This window comes from Prionailurus viverrinus, chromosome A2, assembly GCF_022837055.1.
Source record: "Prionailurus viverrinus isolate Anna chromosome A2, UM_Priviv_1.0, whole genome shotgun sequence".
Lineage (NCBI taxonomy): Eukaryota > Metazoa > Chordata > Mammalia > Carnivora > Felidae > Prionailurus > Prionailurus viverrinus.
In genome coordinates this window covers 61,375,015-61,398,834 of record NC_062562.1, presented here as the reverse complement: position 1 = coordinate 61,398,834, position 23,820 = coordinate 61,375,015, and the positions used below count along the sequence as shown (strand labels likewise).

Here is a 23,820-nt window from a genome sequence, read left to right as displayed (position 1 = left end):
CTGCAATTCACTGTCGCTGGCCAGGATCCCAGGGGTGATCCACCTGGGCTGGGCCTGGGCTGAGGCCCCAGGACTCGGCCGAGAGGGTGCTCCGGGGGCCGGGTGGACACAGCTGGGGGCCCGAGTGGAAGTCTCTGGACCAAAGCATCTGGAAATGCACGCAGCACAGGCTAAGGGCCCCAGGGGAGTGCCGTCCAAGGTGGAGGCCCCCGGCCAGGCGGCCAGGTCGAGGAGTGCGGCCTAGACCAGGCAGCCCTAGCCCACAGTCACCTTGGGGCCCCCTCCCTACCCACCCTGGGGCCCCCTTCCTGCCCAGGTCCTCAGGGAAGAATGGAGGAGGAGTCTCACCCTGACACCTTCTGGGAAAAGCCCTTCCCAGTGACCGCCCTGCACAGAAACAGCACGCTGCTCCTAGAAAGGTCCAGAAGGGATGAAAGGCACCACAAGAGAGACAGAATGTCCCCCGAGGCTGCCCCGCCACAGCTGCCCCCCCCCCCCCCCCCCCCCCCCGCTCTGAGTACAGGACAGGCAGGTCTTCCGGGGCCCTGCAGGGCCGTCCGGGACGGGGAAGATGTGTGCCATCCGTCCTCTGCCCTGCACTTCTTTGTTCTGTTTTACCTTCTTCTTAGTTGGTATCGTCATCCACAAGAGGATATTGGTTTCGGGTGACTGATGTTTGCAAACCTTGGGAAGTGATCCCCACAATGTCTCATTACCTCCGTCACCTCCTGACAAACACTCCTTTCTTGCGATGAGAATGTTCAAGATGTACTGTCCAAGTGACCCCCCCCAAACGCAACATGGTCTTGTGAACTGCGAAGACCACCCATCACGCCCTTCTGCCCCCCTCCCTGGTCAGTCCTTTGCTTGATCCTGGCTATGAACTGGCAGTGCTTTCACAAGAGAGTGGAATCACCCACCTTATCAGGAACTTTTCTATGTTTTAAAACGTGACCCTGACGCAGTGGCTGTCCAGCCTGGTGCCCCTCCAAGTAGGAAGCCCCATGGCGGCTGGGCGGGCACCAGCCTCTCCTCCCCCACAGCTCCTCCCACTGCCTCCTTTAAAGTGGGGCCGGGGCCACTGGCCACCATCCACCATGGCCTGCCACTGGCCACCATGCACTGTCTTGCCAGCCTGGCCCTGGTCCTGCTCGCCCTGGAGGCTGCCGTGGCCCTGGCCGCGGCCCCGGCCTTCACTGTGCCAGGCAGGCCTCAGCTACCGCCACAGGGGGCACCCAGGAGGGCCCTCTGACCTCCCTGTCTCTGAGGCGCTTCCCTGACATGCACCAGGACCGGAGGAGCAGAGCAGAGGAGGCAGAAGAGCAGGGCAGGGCCCTGCCCGGAGACCCCCATGCGGCAGGGCCCAGGCCACTGTGAGACAGCTAGCTGAGCGTGGGGGGGCCTGTCCTTGGCCCCCTGGGTCTTAACCCCACCTGCTGTCGCGGGCCTGGGGCAGGCATGTCACGCTCCGGCAGATTCTTTTCCTTACAAGAAACGGTGTGTCAGGGTGCTAGGTTCCTATCCTGGGAGCGGCGCCCACCCACCTGCCTGTCCCGTGTGCAGGGCAGGCCATGTGCCCGGAGCTCAGCTCCTCGGAGGAGGACTCCTGCGTCGTCTCCTGCAGCACCGATGATGACTGCCCCCAAGGCATCAGATGCTGCCCCGGGAGCCCCTGCAGCCGCTCCTGCGTGTTCCCCGTCATGGGTAACAGTCACCCCCGTGCCCACGCCAGACCCTGTCTGGTGGAGGGAGGAACCATCCACACCCCCTCTCAGTGGCCTGCCCCACAGCCCCCTAAACTCCACCAGGCAGTGACCCCACCCACCTGCTGGCTCAGCCACAGGGCTCCACTCAGGGTCCCCTCCCTGAGGGCTCGGCTGCCGTCCAGGGTGCCGCACAGTGGTGTGGGGGCCCCCACCGGGACCCAGCAGCAGGGTGGACCACTAGGACCTGAAGGGCTGGCCCATGTCTCCACAGCACCTTTGCAAAAGGCTGGCCGCTGCCCCCGGGTACCCGTCCCGCTGGCCCCCGAGCCCTGCTCAGAGAGCACCGAGTGCTCTGTGGACAGCCAGTGTGCAGGGAGCAGGAAGTGTTGTTTCAGCACGTGCGCCATGCGGTGTCTGGACCCTGCGACAGGTGAGCGCCCCAGACCCGCCCCGAGGACACAGCCGCTGGCCCCTGGGGCTGCCGGGCAGACAAAGGCGGCTCAGAGACCTGGCTGGCAGGACTTGGGCCGGCCACCCGAGCGGGGTCTGTGCCTTGGCCACTTAATCTTGCAAGGAGACCTGGCTCGGGAGCTGGGAAATTGCTTCCTGGCTACCTGTGACCCCACCTTCCTGCCAGTGGGCTCTGGTGAGGGCCGGGGAGGGGTGGGTGTGGAGAGCTCTCTGGCCCACCTGCACACAGCGTCCCTCCCTCCCCTGCCCCCACCCTGCACCTCTGAGGCCTCCGTGTCCCCTGCAGAGGACCCCCTTCAGTGACGGGCTTCCCCAGGAGTCCCTGGCTGCCCGGAGTGACCCACCTGAGCCTGCCTGGCGAAAGCCTTCTCTCTCGGATCCAGAAAGCTCAAGATGTTTCCTACCTGCTGCTAATAAAAACCCACTCAGCTTCATGTCTCTCTGTTGTCTGTCTGTCACATGTCCCGGGCACCTCTGGGCGGGGGCGGCAGACAAAGCACACAGGCCTCTGGGAGCACCGGGCTGTCCACCGGCACTCAGGGCTCTGGCCCTCTGGGGTCTGGCCCCTTTGAGAGGCGTTGCTGGCGTGGGGACAGGAGGAGAGTGGAGTCTGCAGGGAGGGCTGGGGCTTGGAGGTTGCCACGGCCTCTCTCCACAGCTTGTGTGTGGCCCCCACCCACTTGGCAGTGTGTGCTTATGGGGAGCACAGACACTGCTCCCAGGAAGCCCTGTTTAGGACCTGCAGTGAAGCACGTGCACCCCACCCAACACCCAGCGGGCACCCCGGAGACCCCTGCGGTTCTGATGCTAGGCCCCCCCCAAGTTCCCACCAGGCTGCCAGCACCGCAGACACCTGCCCTGCACCCTGACTCACTTAGCTACCAGCCCTGGGGTCCAACGAACCCCAAGCTACCAGTCCGGGGATCCCACAAACCCCAAGCTACCAGTCCCGGGGGAGGGGGGTCCCACGAATCCCAAACTACCAGTCCTGGGGGTCCCACGAACCCCAAGCTACCAGTCTTGGGGGTCCCATGAACCCCACAGCTCCCATAAGTTGTGATAATGACCCACAGGACTCTGAAGGCACAACACTTCGGATCACACCCTGTGATAAAGGACACAGACCAGCAAAGCCAAATAAAGGCCACACATGGAAGGTGGGAGCAGAGATGCAGGAGCCTTTGTCCCCACTGGGCTGGGGCGTGCCACCTCCCAGCACGTCCACATGTCACCAACCAGGAAGCTCCCTGAGGTTTTCTCAAAGCTCCATTAGTAGGCATTTTGATGAAGCCGTTGTTGACCAGCTCAGTCCCCACATAACCACATGGTTGGCTCCAGGCCACCAGCCTGTCCTGTGCCATGAGGGACCCCTACCCCAGAGTCACCGCATCTGTTTAAACTCAGGCGTGAGAAAGGAGTCCTTGCAAACAACACACGACACTTGCATCAGCCAGGAAACCACAAGGTGTTGAAGCGCTGCTCCAGGAAGGGGACAGAGAGAGACCAGAGTTCCTCACCTTGCCCCCATGCACAGCCAGCCCAGGGGAGCACTTTCCCCCAGCCTGGCCCCAGGTCGCGCACGCTGAAGCCACCTGTCACATGCCAGACAACATGTCAGGAGCCAGGGAGACAGGACGGATCGTCCCAAATAAAAAGGGCTTTCACCAGTGGCTGAATTTTGTTCCTGGACCATTCTCCAGCAAAAGGAAGCAGGACTCCTTGGAGACGCCATTGAGGGAACAAAGAACAAGGCCGTGGGGGACACCATGTGTCAGAAAGCGGGAGCCAACCTGCAGCCACCCCCAGACAACCTTGCCCCTCCCCCCAGCGCCACCAGCATACAGAGGAGAGGAGGCTCTTCTTAGCTGAAAATGCCAGTCAACACATCAGGGGGGGAGAGAAAGACTAGAAACCCACCATTCCCAACTCCAAAGTAATCGTTCCTCCAGCCAAGCATCACCAGACGACCCAGATGACCAGAAACCCCTGCAGAAACATCACAGTCTCAAAGCAGCCCCGCTATTCCCAAGGGGGAGCTCCTCCCACAGCAGAGAGCTGGCCCCTAATTGAACCAAGGGATCAAACCCGGCATCCTAGGACCCACCATGGCTGTGCGTCCCCGTGCAACCCAAAGGGGTGGCCGTGCCAGAGATATGCACCAACGGTCTTCACGAGGATGCCGTCAGATGACCGCAGCTTCCATTCAGGGTTCCAGAAGGGGGGTGGGGGCGGCCTGAGCCCAGCCTGGGCAGCTGGAACCACCCAGCTCACCCTTCCTCAAGCTCAGAGTGAACCACCCCCATCCTGGAGGACTCCTCCCCTGCAGAGAACGCCCATCCCCTCCATCCCTGCGTTAGCCCTACATCCAGCTTCTGTAAGCCTGGTGCCCTAACATCTGCCCCGCAGGCATACTAGACACTGATGTCATGTTTGAGTCAACTTACCCACCCCACCCCCACCTCCCCCACAACTGCCCCAGGACTCCTCTCCTCCCATGGGGTAAGGGGAACACTTTTCAAATGCAAATCAAAGGATACAGAGCCCATGCCCCAACCCCCTTCTCTCTGGGGTCTTACCATCCAGGCCACTATCCCCAGCCCTCCTCCCCTCCCAGGGGCAGCTGGGGGCAGCCCTCCCACAGCAGAGCATGCTAATTATTCACACTAGCCAGTCCTAAGCCCACCTGCCCTCCCTTGTCTGGTGCTCCCCACAGAAACCACAGCAGAGGTCTGTACCACAGTGACCCCACCCCCGCCTCCTGACCAACACAGTGCTTCCCTGTGTGACCCTGAGAGGCATAGGCTGCCCTTGTCCCTGAAAACTGTGACTCGTACATTAGAGTCAACGGCAGTCCTTTCCTGATCTGTTGGCCTCACCAGACCCAGGACTTTCTGTTAATAAAGATATTTTAAAGACAATCGCTTTCAGGGACTGGAGGTCCATCTCAGAGAGGACCCGGGGGCGTGGGGAATTGTCTCCCCCCTCCACCATCTCCCACCACGTGCTTACGGCAGCCAAGCCCAGAGCTCCTGGGCCCTACTAGGCTGATCTCCTGCCCAGGCCACTAAGCTCCATCCCCCCGAAGTGGACAAGGTAGAGGAATGGACAAGGAAAAATGGAGGAGGAGTGATGATGGAGGAGGAGAAGGGATGATGGAGGAGGGATAATGGAGGGGGAAGAGGGATGATGAAGGATGATGGAGAAGAGATGATGGAGGAGGAGGAGGGATGATGCAGGAGGAGGGATGGAGGAGGAGGAGGGGTGATGCAGGAGAAGGGAAAGACAAAGAAGGGGGGATGTATCAGTCTGTGGGTTTTGGGGACCTGGCTGCTGGCAGGATTTGGGGTTTGGGAGGGCAGAGGGCTCATCATCCTTCCCCAGTTGGGAGGGAGACTCCAGGCAGGATGGAGAGGCACTGGGAGTTCAGATGTCTGTAGGAACCCTGGGTGCTCACTCTCCAGGTGCCCTTGGGCAGTCCCCTCCCCGCCCTCTCTGGCCTCAGTTTTCCATACATGAAGAGCGTGTGAGGGACAGGTTCATGTGCTGGGCAGAGCTGGGGCCAGGCTGACCAGCTCTGATTCCTCTTCTTCAGGGGTCCATGCAGGCCCTGAGGGAGGATCTTTCCCTGAAAGAGGAAAGCCCTTTGGTGGAGAGTCCCCAAGACTGTCCCCAGGCTCTGTGATTCTGCAAAGCTAAGACTTCTTACAGCAGGAGGAGAGAAGAGGAACGGGGGGGGGGGGGGGGGGGGGAGGATTCTGGAGGAGGGCAGGCAGGAGCTTCCAGACATCTCTCGGGAACAGTCGCCCAGGAGGCGATGAGTTCCACAGTAACACAAGTGATGTGTCTGCCAGGAGGGGCTCAGTGCCCAGGGTTCCCCCCCAGGGCTGGGCTGGATGCGCTCCACCCAGAGTGTGCCAAAACCCAGCCCCGCAGAGGGCAAGCAGGTGCAGGACGGCCCCACGTCCCCAGGGAGGCCCAGGAAGGCCGCATCGTGTATGGCACCTCTAAGCAGTCGTGTCTCCAGACGCCAGCCAACCCTAATGCCCCTGACCACCATCCGTTCGTCAGCAAGTGTGTTGGACGGAAGGACTGAGGTCTTCCCAGCAATCCCTCCTCTCCCTCAAGGGGAGACAAACCCATCTCAACCAGTGCTCCTGTGAGCCTGGTGCTGGGCCCGCCAGGCTGGGAGGGGGCACCAGAAACGGTGGGTGGTAGGAGGTAAGGAGGAGGAACACGGAGGGGCTCTAACAGAGCAGAATCGGGAGGGAGACAAGAATGAACAAAACTGCCACTTCTTCCCCACATCCCCACATCTCCACATCCGATCCATCCGGCCTACTGCCTCTGGTGGCCCAGGCAATGCCACGCTTGAAGCTCAGGAACATGTTTGAACACATCCCGCAAAGTAAGATCCTCTCCACAGGCCCGCAAAACGGAGCCGCTCCATTTCCCCACCCCCCACCTAAGCCAGGAGCTCCTCTCTGCAGAGTGTGGCCAAGGCATCTGGCCTGACCAAGAGTCTCAGAGCGTGGGGCTACCCTGCCAAAACCTGACCGTGGCCGCTCTAAATTAGCCCCTAGGTCCGACACTGCTCCCCCGAGAGTGAGGTCAGAGGCGGAGCTGAGACCACCTCTAGGGACCTCCTGTTTGCTCACTCATGGGAGAGGCTGCCATGTGGCACAGGGGCTCTCGGCGGGGATCTCCGGCCCCCAGCCGTTGCAGGGGAGGTGCCCCCCTCACATCCTCCACTAGCAACAGCGACAGGAACCCCGACAGAGGAAAGGTACGTGCGTTCAAGCCTGAGACTGTCTGTTCCCCCACCCAGCCATCCTCCCCCCATCAGGTTCCCCAAACGTCGGCAGCTCTGGCCCAAGAGGAAAGAACTAACAAGATGGCAACTGTAGGTTCCCTAAAAACAGCCTGACGGCGAGGTTCACTGCCAGCAAGTCCTCTTAATGGCCCGCCACTTTTTTTTAAGGTACCAGCTTTACTGAGATACAACTCAGATGACGGATATTTACCCCTTAACGTGTAGAACCCAGCGGCTCCCCATATCTTCACAGTTAATCGTGCAACCACCCAATCCCAGAATATTTCCAGCACCCCAAACAAATCCCAGACCCATTCGTCACTCCCCATCTTACCCAACGTCCACAGCCCCCTGGAAACCACTAATCGACCTCCAGCTCTGTGGACTTGCCTCTCGGGGACACTGCACACAAATGGAATCACACAGGGAGTAGGCCGTCTGGATTCCTTCATCAAGTGTAATGTTTTCAGGGTTCTTCTAGGTTAACTTGGGCTGACTGATATCCCACGGTGGATATACCGCATCGTGTTTGTTCACGCATCTATCGGTTAGCATTTGGATTGTGCCTGTTTTTTGACTTTTATGAAAAACGCTTCTGTGAACATTTGCGTACAAGTTTTTGCACCGACGTGTTTTCAGTTATCTGCGGTATACACCTAAGTGACACACAGTAATTCTCTGACAAGAAACTGCTAAGCTGTCTTCCAAAGCAGCCATGCCATTTCACATGCCCCCCAACACTGCCTCAGCGTTCTGATCTCTCTACATCATCGCCATCGCTTGGTATTTTTTGGGCTTTCCTGTTGTTCTAATTGCAGCCATCCAAAGTGGGTGTGAAGGGGCCCCTCATCATGGTTCTGATTTGCATCTTCCTGATGGATAGGGATGCTGAGCAGTGTCCACGTGCTCCCCGGACTTCCGTGTATCTTCTTTGGAGAAACGTCTACTCAGATTCTTTGAGCGGTTCTTACCTGGGCAATTGCCTTCTACTGTCACATCGTAAGGGTTCTTTCCTCAACACCATCGTTTTGAGACTCACCCATGTCCTTGCCAGCACAGGTGTTCATCACTTTTTCTTTTTTCTTTTAATTTTTTTTTAACGCTTATTCATTTTTTGAGAGACAGTGCGAGCAGGGGAGGGGCAGAGAGAGAGAGGGAGACCCAGAATCCAAAGCAGGCTCCAGGCTCTGAGCTGTCAGCAGAGCCCGAGATGGGGCTTGAACCCACAAACTGTGAGATCATGACCTGAGCTGAAGTCAGACACTCAACTGACTAAGCCACCCAGGCACCCCTCATTGCTTTTTCTTAATATTCATTTTTTTAGAGCAATTTTAGGTTCACAGCAAAACTGAGTGCAAAATACAGTGAAATCTACCTCTTGTCCCCTCCGCACACCTAGTCTCAACATCCCCCACCAAAAGTACATTTGCTGTGATCCATGAACCCATCATGACTCATCACGACCACCAAACCCCACAATTCACATTACGGTTCACTCTTGGAGTATACATTCTATGGGTTTGGACAAAGCTGTAATAGCCCATCCATCACAGTATCACGTGAATAGTTTCATTGCCCCAAAAACCCTCTGTGCTCAGCCCATTCATCCTTCCCCATTCATCCTTCCCATCCTTCCTAACCCTTGGCAACCGCTGGCCTCTCTACTGTCTCCACAGCTTTGCCTTTTCCAGAATGTCATGTCCTTGGAATCACCCAGTGCACAACCTTTTCAAATTGGCTTCTATCACTTAGTAACATGCATTTAAGGTTCCTCCATGTCCTTTCATGGCTTGATGGTGCCTTTCTTTTCGCCACTAAATAATATCCCATCATCTGGACGCACCACAGCTCATTTATCCATCCGCCTCCTGAAGGACACCTTGGTTGCTTCCAAGTCCTGGGAATTATGACTGAAGCTGCTGTAAACACCGTGTACAGGCTTCTGTGTGGATATGTTTTCACCTCCCCCAGGTGAACCACGGATCAAGGTTGCCGGACTGCACGGTATCCTTTCAGACTGCAGTCACAAAATACCATAAACTTTGTGACTTACAAACAACAGAAACCTGTTTTTCACACTTCTGGAGGCTGGAACTCTGAGGTCAGGGTGCCGGCACGGTGGAGGGGGGCTGTCTGTCCTGTAGTATAGACTTCTCGCTGGGTTCTCACGTGGTGGAACAGCCAGGGGCTCTCTGGGGTTTCTTCTGAAGCCTCCACTCTCATGACCCAGTGACCTCCCAAACACCCCACCTCCTAGCACTGTCATTAGGTTCCACGTATGAACCTGGAGGACAGAAACATTCAGCCCATTGGACAGTAAGAGTATGCTTAGTTTTGTAAAAAAACAAACAAAACAAAAACTAGTAAACTTCAAAAGTGACGGCACCATGTTGCAGTTCCAGCCAGCACAGATGAGAGCTCCTTCTCCGCCACCCTTACATCTGAGAACAGAAACCAAAACAGTACGAACAATAACAGCAAGAGGAAAAAAATAACAGCAAGTAAACAGGGAGAAGAAAAACTCAGGGGGGAAACCCCTATCATCGAAATCCTTACAGGGGTTAAGACAAAAGATCGCAATAGTGGAAAAAAAAAAAAAAAAACTGTAAAAAGGAACATTCAGAAGCCAAAAAAGGAGCTCTTGGTAAAGAAACACGTGTTGACAGGAACCTTCAGGAGAAGAGCCGGAAGCTAAGGAGGAAATACTTGAAGGTCGAGCAAAGAAATAATGAAAGAATAACAAAGACAGGATGGGAAAACCAGGGAAAACCAGAAATTGGTGTACAAGAGCCAGTATTCAAACGTGGGCATTTTGGAAAGCCAGATTAGAGGAAATGGAAGAAAGGGAATACGAATAAACAACAACGAACTCCGGCCCAAAGACAAGTGCTTTTAGGTTGAGGGCCCATCAGGCGCTCAGGATGGAGACTTGCATCATTGAGAAATATCAGAAATCATGACAAGACACAAGCTTTTAGAAATTAAAAACAAAACAAATTAAAAAGAAGAAGGAAGGAAGGGAGGGAGAGAAGGAGGGAGGAAGGAGGGAAGGAAGGGAGGGAAGGAAGGAGGGAAAGAGAGAGGTCACTCAGCCTGTTTCAAGGACTTGTCCACAGGCAGTAAGGGAATTTGATTTTTCACTTGCCTTTGTTTCCCAAATCAATAAACACGTGGAATCTTAATCCAACAACAGAAAACAAAGCAATTACTAATTCAGAGAAAGTGAAAAAGCGTGGCAGGAAGGGAGATCAAGCCCGCACACGGACTGCAGGTGCCTCGTGTGCTTGGCTTACCCGCACTTTTTTTCAAAATTAAACGTCAACACTCTCAAAAATCAGAAGATTGCACATAAAATTCCATATAAAAAAAAAAATCCGGCAAGATGTGCGCAAACTGCCTGCAGGACCTCAGGCCGCCGTCCACCCCAGAGCCACCCCACACGCTGGGGTGCAGGCCGGAGGGCGCCGAGCCTCCGCCCGCCGCTAACGGGGATCCTTGTTCCCCTCCCCTCACCCCACCCCCACCCCCACCCCCCCATTGCCCAACGCTCTCCTCTCCGCTCCCCGTCGCCTACTGCGCGCCCTCAGCAAAGACGGCACCCGTCCGGAAAGGAACAGGCAGCGCGACTTCCAGCCGGCTGCGTGCCCTCAGCAAAGATGGCATCCAACTGGAAAGGGTAGCGGCGTGACTTCCGGCCGGGCGGAGCAAGGCGAGGCTCGCTTCCGGCGGCGCCCCGAGTGACGTGACGAGCGCGCCGCGCGGCGTGGTCCGAGGACAGTGCGGGCGCGCATGGAGGTCAGCGGCGGCCCTCGCGGCGGCAGCTCAGGTCTCCCGGCGGCGGGGAAGAGGCTGCGGGGCGTGGATGCCGAGGGCCGGAGGGCGTGGCCGGCTGGAGGAGACCGGACAGGCGCTCCGGGACGCGGGGGGTCAGGGGGCTGGGCTGGCGGGGTGGAGGCGGGGGGGGGGGGGGCCGGGGCGCGGCGCGAGGTGGGGGAAGGAGCGGCTCTCGCCCGTGTGCGCACGCGCACCTCCACCGCGGTCCCGCATGGTGACCCGCGAGCGGCGCGCTGACCCTAGCGTCTCAGCGCGCAGGCCCCCGCGCCTTGGTGCGGGTGCGGGGTCTGCATCTGCGGCCGGAGCTTCGGGGCCGGTGTAGCCCAGTTGCGCTCCTGGACCGCAGCTCGCTCCCCAGGTCGTGGGATCGACCGGTCGGATTGTTTCCGGCTTCCCTCTGACCGGGCTCAGCGGGTGCGGGCTGTTACCTTGGGGCCGGTGTTCTTCCTGAGCCTCTTATACTGTGTAATTAGACTAAGCGTTTTACAGCGGCTATAATGCGGTGGCCACTACCGGGTTCCGGGAAACCGAAGGTCGAACACGCTACGCTCTCTGCTTTGGCAGGCGCGCGGACCCCATCACTTGATCGCAGAGGCAGGCAGAACTGAACAGTATCGGGATATGTGACACACCCCTGGAGAAGGTAACGTCTTGCCTGGATGTGGAGAGGTGATGGGTGATTTTGTGGGTGCTGTGCTGGGGGTGGGGGGCAGTCGCCCTGGCTGGGTCTATTGAAGGTGCAGGGCCTGTCGGGATGAGGGATGTAAACCCAGGAGGTCATTCTGAGCCACGTTGTGAGGCTGCGGGATGTGGGTCATACGTTCAGGGCTTTCCAGGAGCAGTCTGATGTGAAATATCGTCTTGTGCTTCTGGAAGTCCATCATTCTTGATCCTGGGTTACTTTTAAAGTAAATGAAAGGACACTGTCCGATCCTGCGGAGACTCCCACCTAGGAACCCGGGGCTGAACCTGGGGATCTGAATGGTTGAACCACCCCGTAGACAATTGTGCTCTCCAGCCCTAGCTGTAATGCTCCTGGGGTTGGCATTTGGTTCCATCCTACAGCGAAACAAAAAGCCTCTGTGCCCCAGGTATGGGGCAGGCAGAAAGCAGAGGTTCCGGCTAGTGTGGAGAGTGGCCGCAACGTTGTGTCACCTGCCGTGTTCTCGGATCTCTGACTCAGAAGCTGCTCCTGCATCACCCCTTTCTCTCCTTTTCCTCTTTAGGGCTTTGGACCTGGACCTGTTCACTAGGAAGCTGCCCTCCCTGCCACCCAGGCCATCATGGCAGCCCGCCTGGTGAAGCGATGCGCATGCCTCCTGAGAGAGGCCACCCTTCTGGCCCCTGTGGTGGCTCCGGTAGGCCGACTGAGGCTTGCCAGCGTGGCGCATAGGACTCTGACTTTCTCAGCCACCTGCCCCAGTTCCCACTTCCCAGGCCCCTTGTCGGGGCTTGTGGAGAAGGAACAACTGTCTGCCCCCTGTCCAGAGCACCAGGAGGTGGAGCGGCTCATTGAGAAGGCCACCCGGCCAGAGGAGCTCCTGGAGCTGCTCAGTGACAGTCGCTGCCTGCAAGAGAACCATGCGGCCCTCATGCTTATCCAGCTTTCTCGTCTGCTGTCTGACAAGCCGGAAGACAGAGCCTTGCTCGTGCAGGATCCCCGCTTTCAGCAGCTTCTCCATCTCGTTGACAGCCAGGTGGGTTTCTAAAATGTTCTCTCAGGGTTCCCCATGCAGAAAACAATGGCACCAGAGTCCAAAGCAGCCAGTCACTTTGCAGGTATAGACGGGAACTGTGCTGCCTTGCTTAGTTCTCTCCGTCCTGTGAGAAGTTTTTGTTGTATAGAGTCTAGGCTACTTTTGCTTGCTGTTCCCCACTGATCACAGAGCGGTCCCGTTAGGTGAACATTGCCATCCTTCCACTGTCCTTTCAGCAGCACACGGGACGCAGAAGCACAGGAAGCCGCACTGGTTCCACCCGGTTCCTTGGGTGCTCGTCCCCTTGCCAGGCGGTGCTGACTTGCATGACCCTGCCGCAGTGTCTGGCCAACTGTGGGCGCACTCCTATGGCTGCAGGGGATGTGGGGTGACTGACGGGGAATCCCAGGCAGCTGGGCGGGGTGGTCAGACCTCAGGCCCTCTCTGGGCTGGCTGAGGAAGGACTCCCTTCAGCCAGGCTGTTCGCTCCGGTGCCAGGGGCCCGTGGCACTGACTGCGTCGGCCCTCACTCCCTGCCTTGGTCCGTGCTACCGGGAAGAATCTGTGCTTCCGATACTGAGCAGGGGACTCTGTGTCCAGTTGTCCGAGAGGATGGGGAGGAGAGGCACGGATCGGGGTGGCGGTTGCACTAACAGTGTTTTCCAAACCAGAGGCTGTGAGAGTAGTGGATGTGGCCGGCTGGTTTTAATGAGATAGGGTAATGGAGAAAATGCCAGAATGCGTGCGTGGTAAGGGGAGCATGGCATCCTGGAACGTCTTGCTTCAGTTAGAGGTGTGTGCTGGGGTCAGGGCACCAGTTTGCTTCCTGGTGATGCCATAGCTGGTGACGGTTCACTGAGTCCCTTCTTGTTCCGAGGCTGTAAGCCTGTAATTGTCAGTGCACATTTCACACACACACACGGAACCGAAGCAAGTTCTGGGAGACAAGAGTGAACCTTGTAACAGAGTCGTAAGCCGAAAGCAAGTGGGGACCAGAGTATGGGTAATGCGGATGGTGGCCAGGCTCTCTTATTTGAAAGTATCCCTGCTGTCATGGAGCATGCATGTCTCCAGCTGCCCAGCCCCTCCACGCCACCTTCCCTGTTTGCACTCAGCCCCCCCACACCCCCTAACGGGCAGAGGCTGCGTGCTGCAGGTGGAGCCGCACCTGGACCGCGGGGTCCTGCACCAGACTGTGACACTGAGAACAGGGGGCCCCCTTGTTCAGAAACAGGCAGGCCCCCAGGAAGAGGGAAGCTCTGCCGTGTGCACTGGGGCTTTGGGGACGTCGTGGAGCCCGGCGTGAAGCCTCACGGCGTGCCGGTGTCTGACACGGTGCCGGTGGCAGCAGGTGGCTGGCCAGCCACTCCCCCCCGCCCCACTCCTCGCTGGTGCCAGGGAGTGTGGGGTAGGCAGGACTCTGTGACACCTGGCCTCTCTCTGCCCGCATATCAAGCGCTTTTTCACGTAGCTTCACGTGCCAGGGGCATCCCCGCGTGCTGGCTGGTGTCAGCAGCAGCCCTGGAAGGTGGGGGTTGGCGGGGTGCTGATGCCTGGGCATGCTCTGTAGGGATGTCACCTTTGCTGTCCTCGGTGGTTGCATTCCTAAGAAACTACGTTCCCGGAAACCTTAGGACTGCTTTGTGGGAGAAAAGAGGTTCAGGGTTCGGGGTTTGTCAGATGCGATGTGGCCGCTGCTTCTGAAGAAGGGCCGGTGGGTCTGTAACACCTAAAAACTGTTACCGTCGCTACAAGCAACAGAACGAGCGGGTTGACAAAACTCTTAGTTCAGAGTCTGTCCCACACGCTTCCCCCTGGCTTCTGGACTCCACGGTTTTGCTTGGGTTTGGGCACACGGAGCCACAGCGGGTGTCTGTGGTCTCCCCTCAAGGGAAATCTTCTGACTCGCACAGGGGTCCTTGCTCACGGGTGACCCTGCACGGCTGACCAGGTGGCGCGGGAGGTAGACTTGGTGGTGGGCTGCAGACCAGCCCAGGGCAGGTGGGGTCCCGGCTGTGACTGCCCCGTGTGTGTCCCCTTCCCCCCCCAACCCCCACCAGATAAGTGCTGTGTGGCACGGGACCCTTGTGAAACTGCTCCGCAGCCTGTATGCGCTGGCGCTGCCCGCGGCCTGCAGGGAGCTGCGCTCAGTGGAGCAGGAGGTCCGCTGGCGCCTGCGTAGGCTCAAGTACAGGCAGCTGGCCTTCCTGGCCGAGTCCAGCGCCACACACATGCGGGAGTCCCCGGAGCTGCTGGCTGAGCTGCTGCTGCACTTAGAGCGGCGCTGGACGGAGATTGATGATGGCCGCACTGCGGTGGCCCTGATGGCGAAGACGGGGCACCTCTCTGAGCCGCTGATGAACCGCCTGGAGGACAAGGTACTGCGGCAGGAGCCCCGGGCAGCTGCAGGCGCGCCCCGTGGCCACACAGTGGACCTAGCTGGCGGTGGACCTAGCTAGCAGGCTGCCAGCTCTCCTCCTCTCCGTGGAGGGCCTCGGGGGTAGGGCAGAGCCTAAGCCGCGCTTACAAGGGGGCTCCACTTAACGCTTCTGGTGATGTGCCACAAGCCCCCGGCAGTCAAGTCAAATTCGGCCCCCGCTCCTGTTGTAGCGAGAGCTGGCCCAGATGGCTGCCACAGGAAGCTCGCAGCTCATGGGCTCCGGGTCCCCTGCCCTGGGACCTGGGGATAAGTTTGGCTGCAGACAGGCCACTTCGGGCCCACGGGTGCCCCAGCTGAGAACCGAGTAGGCCCACACGGCAGGGTACTGGATTACTGAGCTCAGGTCCAGTCGCTGTCCCGCAGGGGCGGTGCTGCATGGGATCCCCGGCCTGGGCCGCCGAGCTGACCCTGAGGGCTGTGGTTGACAGTGCCTGGAGTTGGTGGAGCGCTTCGGCCCCGACGAGCTGCGGAAGGTGCTGGTGACGCTGGCGGCTCAGAACCGGCGTTCAGTGCCCTTGTTGCGCGCCGTCTCTTACCACCTGGTCCAGAAGCCATTCCCGCTAACAAAAGGCATGCTCCTGGATCTGGCCTATGCCTACGGTGAGCCTTCCCCATGGGGAGCGGTGGGAAGGGAGGCGGGCTGGCCGCAGCCATGTCAAATTCGGTGCCCGCCCACCTGTGGCAGGCGCCGGCCCAAGAGGCTGCCACAGGAACACCGTGGCTCATGGGCCCTGATCCTCTGTGCTGGGCCTCAGGGATAAATTCGGTCACGGACACCAAGCCCCTGGAGCTCCAGGCCAGGCAGTGGGGGCGGAGGGAGGGCAGAGCAGCCTGCCCACCCTCACCAGGTGAACCCTGGGGTCGCTCTGTCCCGAAGGCAAACTTGGCTTCCACCAGACCCAGGTGCTCCAGCGCCTGGCTGCCGACCTGCTGCCCCACGTGCCCAGCCTGACGTCCGGCGAGGTGGCCCGTGGCGCCAAGTCCTTCGCCCTCCTCAAGTGGCTCAGCCCTCCCCTGTTCGAGGCCTTGGCCCAGGTGAGCCGGGCAGACCCTGCTTGTTCCACCGGGGAGGCATGGCCGCCCCGGACACTCCCCAGTTACGAACAGGGGCTTCCTACCCGGCTCACTCGTAGAGGCGCGGCCTCTGTGGGCAGTGGAGAATGGTGGGTGAGGACGGTGTCCTCCGTCGTGTCACTGGGCTCTGGAGGAGTTTCCATCCGTCTTCGGGTGGCTATAGCAGGACGTAGTGTGGACCGTGAGGCTCGGAATTTGCTCAGGGCTCTAAACTTCATCCCCTGAAACAGGGAGGAGAGACACTTAACTTTACCTGCAGCGGCTTGAGGCTGCGCAGACCACCCAGGGCGTTTGTGACACTACCACCGGTCTCTGGGTGGGGGCAATGAGCAGGGGGAGGTCTGGCCCGCCACCCTGTCCAGGTGGCCCCCGGGCAGCTGGGGGCTCGTGGGCCCTGTGGGAGGGCCCCTCTCATTCTGTCCTCCACCCCGTGTGGCCGGCCCAGCACGTCGTAGACCGAGCCCACACCGTCACCGTGCCGCACCTGTGCAACGTGCTTCTGGCCTTCGCACACCTGAACTTCCGTCCCGAGCGAGAGGACAAGTTCTTCGGCCTGGTATGGTCTGTGCACCTGTTCACCCACCCTGGGTGTGGAGGCAAGAGAGGGGAGCCCTGACCCGGGGGCTTCAGGGGTGAGAGGGGTGCTGGAGCCCCGTGTCACAGGGATGGTTTGGGGACAAAAGATGTGAGGTTCTCTACATGCCTGCTGTGCGGCCGTGTGCACAGGTTGGGAGGTGTTGGCCGGCTCACTCGCCGCAGTCAGGGCTAGGGGGCCACTGGTTTTCTTTTACTGTCCTGCTGGTGCTCTGAACCCTTGGCACACCACCATGCAAAGCAGGCCCGAGCAGGCCCACTCAGGCATGACACATCTCGCGTGTGCACCTGGGCCTCCACGGGGACACTGCCCTCCTTGTACTCTCCAAGTTCTCCCAGGGCCAGAAATCCATCCCTGTCCCCAGGGGCCTGTGATTTTGTGCCACAGGCCCTTGCTGCTGGGAGGGGCAGCAGGAAAGTCCTGCTGCATGTTGTGCTGTCCGTTAGTCCCGGGTGAGGAAGAAGGTTTCTGGTACTTTCTACTGGGGGAAGGGGGGGGCTCCAAGCCTGGCCAAGAACGTCAGCCAGGATTGCTCCCAGTAGTTGTTCTAGCCTCAGCGCAGCCAAGCCATTCCAGCATTCCGACTGCCTCCGGCCCAGGAGGTATGCGGCTGCTGAGCAGAGCCCCCCCGCCCCGCCCCTGTCTAGGTTCACGAGAAGCTGGGGCCCAAGCTGCGGAGCCTGCACCCGGCCCTGCAGGTGGATGTGGTGTGGGCGCTGTGCGTGCTGCAGCAGGTGCAGGGGGAGGCGCTGCGAGCGGTGCTCTGCCCTGAACTGCATGCCCGGTTCCTGGGTGAGTGCTGGGGCTTCCCCTCCCCTCCCTGACTCCAGGGGTCTGGGGGCCTCAGGCCTGGCAGGGAGGGGGCTCCAGAGCAGCGAGATGGTGCCCAGAGCTCACCTGGCTGGCATCTGTTCCTCCATTCCTCTGCCTCTCCATGTGCGTCGCCCTTATGATCTTGTCTCTGCCCCTGATGATGCCAAGTTCAGAGTCAGTTGGGATCGAGGGTGTCACTGTCCCCTGCCTGGCCCCCCTCTTTCTCTGGCCCAGCGTCGGCCTCGGCTCACCCTCCCTTCTCGTTCTGCCTCAGGCAGCGAGTCCCCAAAGGACCAGAGCACCTTCCAGAAGCTGCTGCACATCAGCGCCACCGCCCAGCTGGAGCACCCTGAGTACACGGGCCCCCTCCTGCCGGCCTCAGACTGGGTGCCCTGGCTCTTGGCCTGTGATGGGAAGGCCACACCCCTGCAGAAGGAACTGCGGGACACCCTGCGGGGGCTGCTGGGGAGCCCCAGCAGGGGCAGCTTCGCAGTGGCCACGCAGTACGGCTGGGTTCTGGGTGAGGCCCTCTCTGCACTACCCTGGTGGTGGGCACGGGGCTTGTTCTGTCCAGGACAAGGTCTCTGTGCCCCAGGGACAGTCCCTTCCATGTCCACCCGTGCCCCTCCCTAGACGCCGAGGTGCTGCTGGACACGGACGGCCAGTTCCTGCCCCTGAGAGACTTTGTAGCCCCGCATCTCACTCCTCCCTCCGGGACCCAGCCGCTGCCCCCTGGGGCCAAGAGGTAGGTGGCCTGTGGCCGGCCCTGGACTCTGGCTCTTCTCTGGTGCCCTCCTCCTCCTTCCCCCTCCCCCGGGAGGATGCCTAGCGCTCTGCCCCTCCCCCACCAGGCTGGCGTTCCTGCGCTGGGAGTTCCCCAACTTCAGCAGCCGGAGCAGAGACCTGCTGGGGCGCTTCGCCCTGGCCCGGCGTCACGTGCGGGCCGCCGGCTTCCTGGTGGTGGACGTGAGTACCGCCAGTCCAGTGGGCCCCTTTGTGTGGGACGAAGGGAGGCCCGGAACCTCGTAGATTCCCTGTGGCCGCGGCCCTAACGCGTCTGCTCAGGGCTCTTAGAGCAGGTCTGTGCCCCACGAGTGCCTGGCCCGGGGCCACTGACCCCTTCCACAGCAGACAGTCCTATATGGGCTGGGGAACCCAGGAGCGCCAGACACCGTGTGAGGGTTTTGTCACATTTACTTCTTGTGGTAGTTTTGGTATCTCAATGGGCTTTTGTTTTTCACTTCAAAAATGAAAAAGTTGTCATCAGGTGCCACAGATTCTCAGATCCCTGGCCCCGGGGGCTCAGGCCCCGGCAGCTTCTTCCACAGCCACACTCGGCAGCTTCGTGGGCTTGGAGGGTGGGGAGGCCAGGTGTGGAGCAGCGGGCAGAGCACAGGTGCCCCTGCCCCCTGCAGGTCCCCTACTACGAGTGGCTGGAGCTCAAGTCTGAGTGGCAGAAAGGCGCCTACCTCAAGGACAAGATGCGAAAAGCAGTGGCGGAGGAGCTGGCCAAGTGACCCAGCCCATAGCCTGGACTGCACCCTGGGGGCCCTGGCCAAGTGACCTGGACTGCGCCCTGGGGGACCCGGCTCATAGCCTGGACTGCACTGTGGGGGAGCTGGCCGGCAGCTCCTGCTCTCTTGTGGGCAATAAACAGTGAATTCCAGTGTCCACACCAGGAGGTGTCCCAGACTTTGTCACCATTGCCACCACCCACCCTGCTCTCATGGCGGCCTGTCTGTCCCGGCTTCTCTGCCTCCCCAGGTCCCCTTGTCCCACATGTTCACACGGAGCCGCCTGCTGTTCACACCGTGCGGTCCACACCCAAGGTCCTGGGATTCCAGCGTTTGGGCTGCGAGGACTTCCTGGGTCAGGCCTTGTAGGGTTTTGAGGACACGGCTTGGGGTTCTGATCTTGGTGTGGGCACTGACCACAGGCGTCCTGGGCGTCCCTGCCTGCCTGTGCTGTGGTCTCAGATGAGTGAAGGACCCCCAAGGACCCAAGCTGACCAGTGTCACTGGCTCTGGAACAAGGGACAGGTGCAGTCCGCTGACAGGATGCAGCTACCATCACCTCCAGACCAGGGGGATGTGCCCTGTCCCTGAGTGGCCCGAGCCTCATCCCTGCCCCACCCAGTAGTCTGTCCCTTCTCCAAGCCTCTGCTGCAAAAGCAGGATGACCACCACATGCTGCCATTTGCCCCCAGCAGCTCAGAGCGGGGCAGGGAGAAGGGCCATCTCCAAAGTGGTCCCTCTGGAAGAGCTAATCCAGTCTCCCAAAACCGTGCAGCTCCCACAGACGTTGGGGTACGGGTGGAGGGGGGCCTCTGGCACTTGTCATTTGCACAGGCCAGAGGGAGGAGCAGCTGAGAGGACTCTGAAGCCGGTGTCCCCGAGCGTAGGCAAGATGTGGGAGCAGGGATGACATCATGCAGTGAAGAACGGGCATAGATGAGGGTTGGGGCGTGGAGCTGGTCCTGTCCACTCAGGACCACAGGCTTTCACTGGAGACTCTCAGGTCCCTTTGCAGTCTTGAGACATCACAGTGGTCCCTGTGTCCTCTATTACTCTTGGTGATGACATCTACAACTGGTATGTGTCACCAGGACACCGGGAATAGGAATCCACGTGTAGGGCTACTCCCTCCATGCAGGGGCCCCTCCTGCCACCCTTCACACCCACACCTCCCCCTGCTGGTGGCCACCAGCCTGACCTTCATCTCCACTCTTGTTTCCAGAGCTTTCTGTAGAGGAGTCTGCACAGCCCTCAGGCTGGATCTGCCTGGGCTCTCTTGGGAGACTCGTCAGGGGGTCCATGCCCTGCTTCCGTGTTCCTGCAGGTGACCGGTCACCCCACACTCGGGGTGGAGGGAGCCTCGCTCTCCGGGATAGATGCCCGCCATGTGCATTTATGTGGGAGTTTGAGCTGCCCAGCCCTTCCAGAGTCACTATGCCATCCTGTGCATTCCAGAAGGTGGTACGTCTTCCCTTGGCCGGTGCCAGGGAGCGCCCACGCCAAGTTCTCTGTACACTCAGAACTCAGTTCCCATCAGGAAATGGTTTGTGAATGTTTTCTCCCGTTTCATGGGTTCCGTCTTCACTTTCTCAGTGGTGGCCCTCAGGCAGCAAGCTTCCTGTTCTGGCAACATCCACCATATCTTCTTGATTTGCCTGTGCTCTTGGCATCCTGTCCCAGAGTCCTTTGGTGAATCAAGGTCATGGAAATAACACCTGTTTACTTCCGAGAATTTGATTACTTAATTTTGCCCTTACAGATTTCTCCACTTCGAGTGAATGTTTGTATTTGGTGTGCAGTCAGCTCCACTCTGCACATGACTCTTAAGCTGCCCCAGTGCCGTCACCAAGAAGATCATTCTGTCTTCTGTTCTTGGCACCTTTGTTGAAACTCTGCTGGCCACGGGTGTCTGGGGTTAACTCTGGGTGCTCGGTAGCTGTCTCTTGATTGTTGCTTTGCAGGACATTTTGAAACTAGAAAGCGTGAGTCCTGGATTACATCAGAATAGCTTCTGCACAGTGAAGGAAACCACCAACAAAACTAAAAGTCAGCCTCCTGAACGGGAGGAGAGATTAGTACCCAAAGAATACAAAGAACTTATTCAGCTTAACACCAAAAGTGAAATAATCCACTTAAAAATGGGCAGAACAGGGCACCTGGGTGGTGAGGTAGTTAAGCGTCCAGTTCATTTTGGCTCAGGTCATGATCTCATGGTTCAGGTGTTCAAGCCCCACATCAGGCTCTGCACTAACAGCAAGGAGCCTGCTTGGAAGTCTCTATCCCTCCCCCAATGTGCACTTTTCTCTCTCAAAATAAATAAACTTAATTTTTTAATGTTTATTTTTGAGAGACAGAGGTGAGCAGGAAGGGGCAGAGAGGGAGACACAGAGTCCCAAGCAGGCTCTGAACTGTCAGCACGGAGCCTGATGTGGGGCCCAAACCCACAAACTGCAAGATCATGACCTGAGCCAAAGTCAGACGCTTAACTGACTGAGCCACCCCGGCACCCCAAACTTTATTTTTTAAGGTTTGTTTATTTTTGAGGGAGAGAGCACAGTGAAGGAGGGGCAGGGGGAGGGGGAGTGGACAGAGCATCCAAAGCAGGCTCCGTGCTGATCCGGCTCAACCTCAAATGGTGAGATCATGACCTGAGTCAACATCAAATGCTCAACCAGCTGAGCCACCCAGGCACCCCTAACAAAATAAACTTGAAGAAAAGATGTGGAAAATGGGCACAACACATGAACGTTTTTCCAAAGAAGAGCTCCAGGTGCCTAACAGACACATGAAAAGATGCTCCACATCGCTCCTCAGGGAAATAACAAACCGAAACCAGGATGAGATCACCTCACACCTGTCAGTGGCTAAAATCAACACAGGAAACGAGTTGTCAAGGACTTGGAGGAAGGGGGCCCTCCCGCACCACCGGTAGGGATACAGACTGGTGCAGCCGCTCTGGACAACAGTATGGAGGGTCCTCAAAAAGTTAAAAACTACCCTACAATCTAGCAATTTCGCTACTAGGTTATTTACTCATATAATATAAAAACGTGAACTCAAAGGGATCTGTGCACCCCAGTGTTTACAGCAACATTATCTACAACTCCAAACTCGAAACAGCCAGGCCATCAACTGATGAATGGATAAAGGAAGACATGTACAGACAGACGCACACACGCACTGGAATATCAGCCATCAGAATGAAGTCTTGCCATTTGCAGAGACATGAATGGACCTAGAGAGTATTAGCTAAGTGAGAGAAGTCAGAGAAAGACCTACCATATGATGTCGCTCATTCACTGAAGAAATAAATGAACAAAGGAAAAAAGACAAACCAGAAAACAGACTCTTAACTGAGGGGCAGGGTGAGGATTGGGTAAGGGAAACAGGTGAAGGGGGTTAAGCATGCTTTTCTTTTTTCTTTTTTCTTTTTTTTTTTTTTTTTTTTTTTTTTGCTTATTTTTGAGAGAGAGCACAAGTGGGGGAAGGGCAGAGAGAGAGGGAGACAATCGGAAGCAGGCTTCAGGATCTGAGCTGTCAGCACAGCCCGATGCGGGGCTTGAACTGCGAGATCATGACCTGAAACCAACTGAGCCACGCAGCCACCCATACACTTGAGCACTGAATGATCTGCGAAGTGTTGAATGACTATACTGTACCCCCAAAACTAATACAACACTGTATGTTAACTACACTGGATTTTTAAAAAGTGTGAGTCCTGCTTTATTCTCTATTTTCCAGGTAAATGGTTTTGGCTATTCTGGGGCCCTTGCAATTCCATATAAATTTTAGAAGTAGCCTGTTGGGGCACCTGGGTGGCTCCGTTGGTTAAGTGTCCATTTCTTGGTTTCGATTCAGGTCAAGGTCCCACAGTTCACGAGTTCAAGCCCTGCTTTGGGCTCTGCGCCCATCATAGTGCTGAGCCTGTTTGGGATTCTCGGCCTCTCCCCGCTTGTGCGTGTGCTCGTTCTCTGTCTAAATAAATTTAAAAAAAAAAAGCAGAGCCTATCAATTCTTACAAAGAAGTAGTTCAGATTATGGTGGGGATTGCAAGGAAGCCTTAGATCAGTTTGGGGAGTATCTTAACGTGATGCCTTCTGATCCGTGAACGTGGGATGTTTATTTAGGTATTCCTTAATTTTGACAGTTTTGTAATTTTCAGAGTATAAATTTTGAGTTTCTTTGGCTAAACTGATTCCTAAGTACTTTATTCTTTTTGGTGCCATTATGAATGGGATTTTCTTTAATTTTGGATTGTTTATTGCAAGTTTATAGAAATACAATTGATTTTCTCTCTTTTTTTAAATTTTTTTTTAACATTCAGTTTTGAGAGGCAGACAGAGCATGAGTGGGGGAGGGGCAGAGAGAGAGGGAGACACAGAATCCAAACAGGCTCCAGGCTCCGAGCTGTCAGCACAGAGCCCGATGCGGGGCTTGAACTCACAAACCGTGAGATCATGACCTGAGCTGAAGTCAGACGCCCAACCAACCGAGCCATCCAGGCACCCCATCTCTCTCTCTTTTTTAAGAGAGAGCATGACAGCAAGGGAGAGGGGCAGGGTGGGAGAAAGAGACAGGAGAATCTCAAGCAGACTCCACACTCGACTCAGAGTCCGATCCCACAACCCTGGGATCATGACTGAGCTGAAATCAAAGTCAGATGCTCAACTGACAGCCATTCAGGCACCCCATAATTAACTTTTCCTAATGGAAGTATAACACACACGATGAAATCACATACAGTATTTTTACATGTGAAATGATCCCCATAAGTCCAGTTACCATCTGTCACCAAAGTTATTGAAATATTATTGACAGTAGTCTTCATGCTCTGTGTTAACATATGTGACCTATTTGTTTTGTGAC

General features: G+C 57.6%; 2 protein-coding genes and 2 non-coding genes across 9 annotated transcripts; all 4 read left to right on the top strand.

Moving 5' to 3' along the window:
- Window positions 1-1,027: 1,027 nt before the first annotated feature.
- Window positions 1,028-4,042, top strand: LOC125153366 (whey acidic protein-like). Its single transcript, XM_047836449.1, has 5 exons — window positions 1,028-1,205; window positions 1,564-1,704; window positions 1,978-2,136; window positions 2,281-2,342; window positions 3,878-4,042. The coding sequence occupies exons 1-5, from the start codon at window positions 1,118-1,120 to the stop codon at window positions 4,040-4,042; spliced, it is 615 nt and encodes a 204-aa protein (XP_047692405.1). The 5' UTR covers window positions 1,028-1,117.
- A 6,677-nt stretch (window positions 4,043-10,719) lies between these two features.
- TBRG4 (transforming growth factor beta regulator 4) lies at window positions 10,720-19,118 on the top strand. Of its 6 annotated transcripts, none has more exons than XM_047849698.1 (12): window positions 10,720-10,813; window positions 11,311-11,464; window positions 12,048-12,518; window positions 14,579-14,896; window positions 15,387-15,558; window positions 15,836-15,993; window positions 16,478-16,588; window positions 17,275-17,419; window positions 17,715-17,960; window positions 18,074-18,185; window positions 18,292-18,406; window positions 18,856-19,118. In XM_047849698.1, exons 3-12 carry the CDS (start codon window positions 12,105-12,107, stop codon window positions 18,955-18,957), a joined length of 1,893 nt encoding a protein of 630 aa, XP_047705654.1. In that variant the 5' UTR covers window positions 10,720-10,813; window positions 11,311-11,464; window positions 12,048-12,104; the 3' UTR covers window positions 18,958-19,118. The 6 variants fall into 6 exon arrangements, 5 of the variants coding, with proteins under 5 accessions (XP_047705654.1, XP_047705653.1, XP_047705657.1 ...); XM_047849697.1 differs by having other exon boundaries at window positions 10,725-10,813; window positions 11,386-11,464; XM_047849701.1 differs by having other exon boundaries at window positions 10,729-10,782; window positions 11,386-11,464.
- On the top strand, window positions 15,091-15,226 carry LOC125161394 (small nucleolar RNA SNORA5). Its single transcript, XR_007150598.1, has one exon. It is a non-coding gene; the product is annotated as a small nucleolar RNA SNORA5 (small nucleolar RNA).
- On the top strand, window positions 15,604-15,737 carry LOC125161393 (small nucleolar RNA SNORA5). Its single transcript, XR_007150597.1, has one exon. It is a non-coding gene; the product is annotated as a small nucleolar RNA SNORA5 (small nucleolar RNA).
- Window positions 19,119-23,820: the final 4,702 nt, after the last annotated feature.

Excerpts from the sequence above, each read along its gene's own strand:
- LOC125153366 (XM_047836449.1), top strand. The coding sequence starts at position 1,118 with ATGCACTGTCTTGCCAGCCTGGCCCTGGTCCTGCTCGCCCTGGAGGCT. Across the intron at positions 2,137-2,280 it reads GTGTCTGGACCCTGCGACAG|GAGACCTGGCTCGGGAGCTG; the intron begins GTGAGCGCCCCA and ends TAATCTTGCAAG. Across the intron at positions 2,343-3,877 it reads GTGACCCCACCTTCCTGCCA|CAAAAGGAAGCAGGACTCCT; the intron begins GTGGGCTCTGGT and ends ACCATTCTCCAG.
- TBRG4 (XM_047849698.1), top strand. The coding sequence starts at position 12,105 with ATGGCAGCCCGCCTGGTGAAGCGATGCGCATGCCTCCTGAGAGAGGCC. Across the intron at positions 14,897-15,386 it reads TGAACCGCCTGGAGGACAAG|TGCCTGGAGTTGGTGGAGCG; the intron begins GTACTGCGGCAG and ends TGTGGTTGACAG. Across the intron at positions 15,994-16,477 it reads TGTTCGAGGCCTTGGCCCAG|CACGTCGTAGACCGAGCCCA; the intron begins GTGAGCCGGGCA and ends TGGCCGGCCCAG.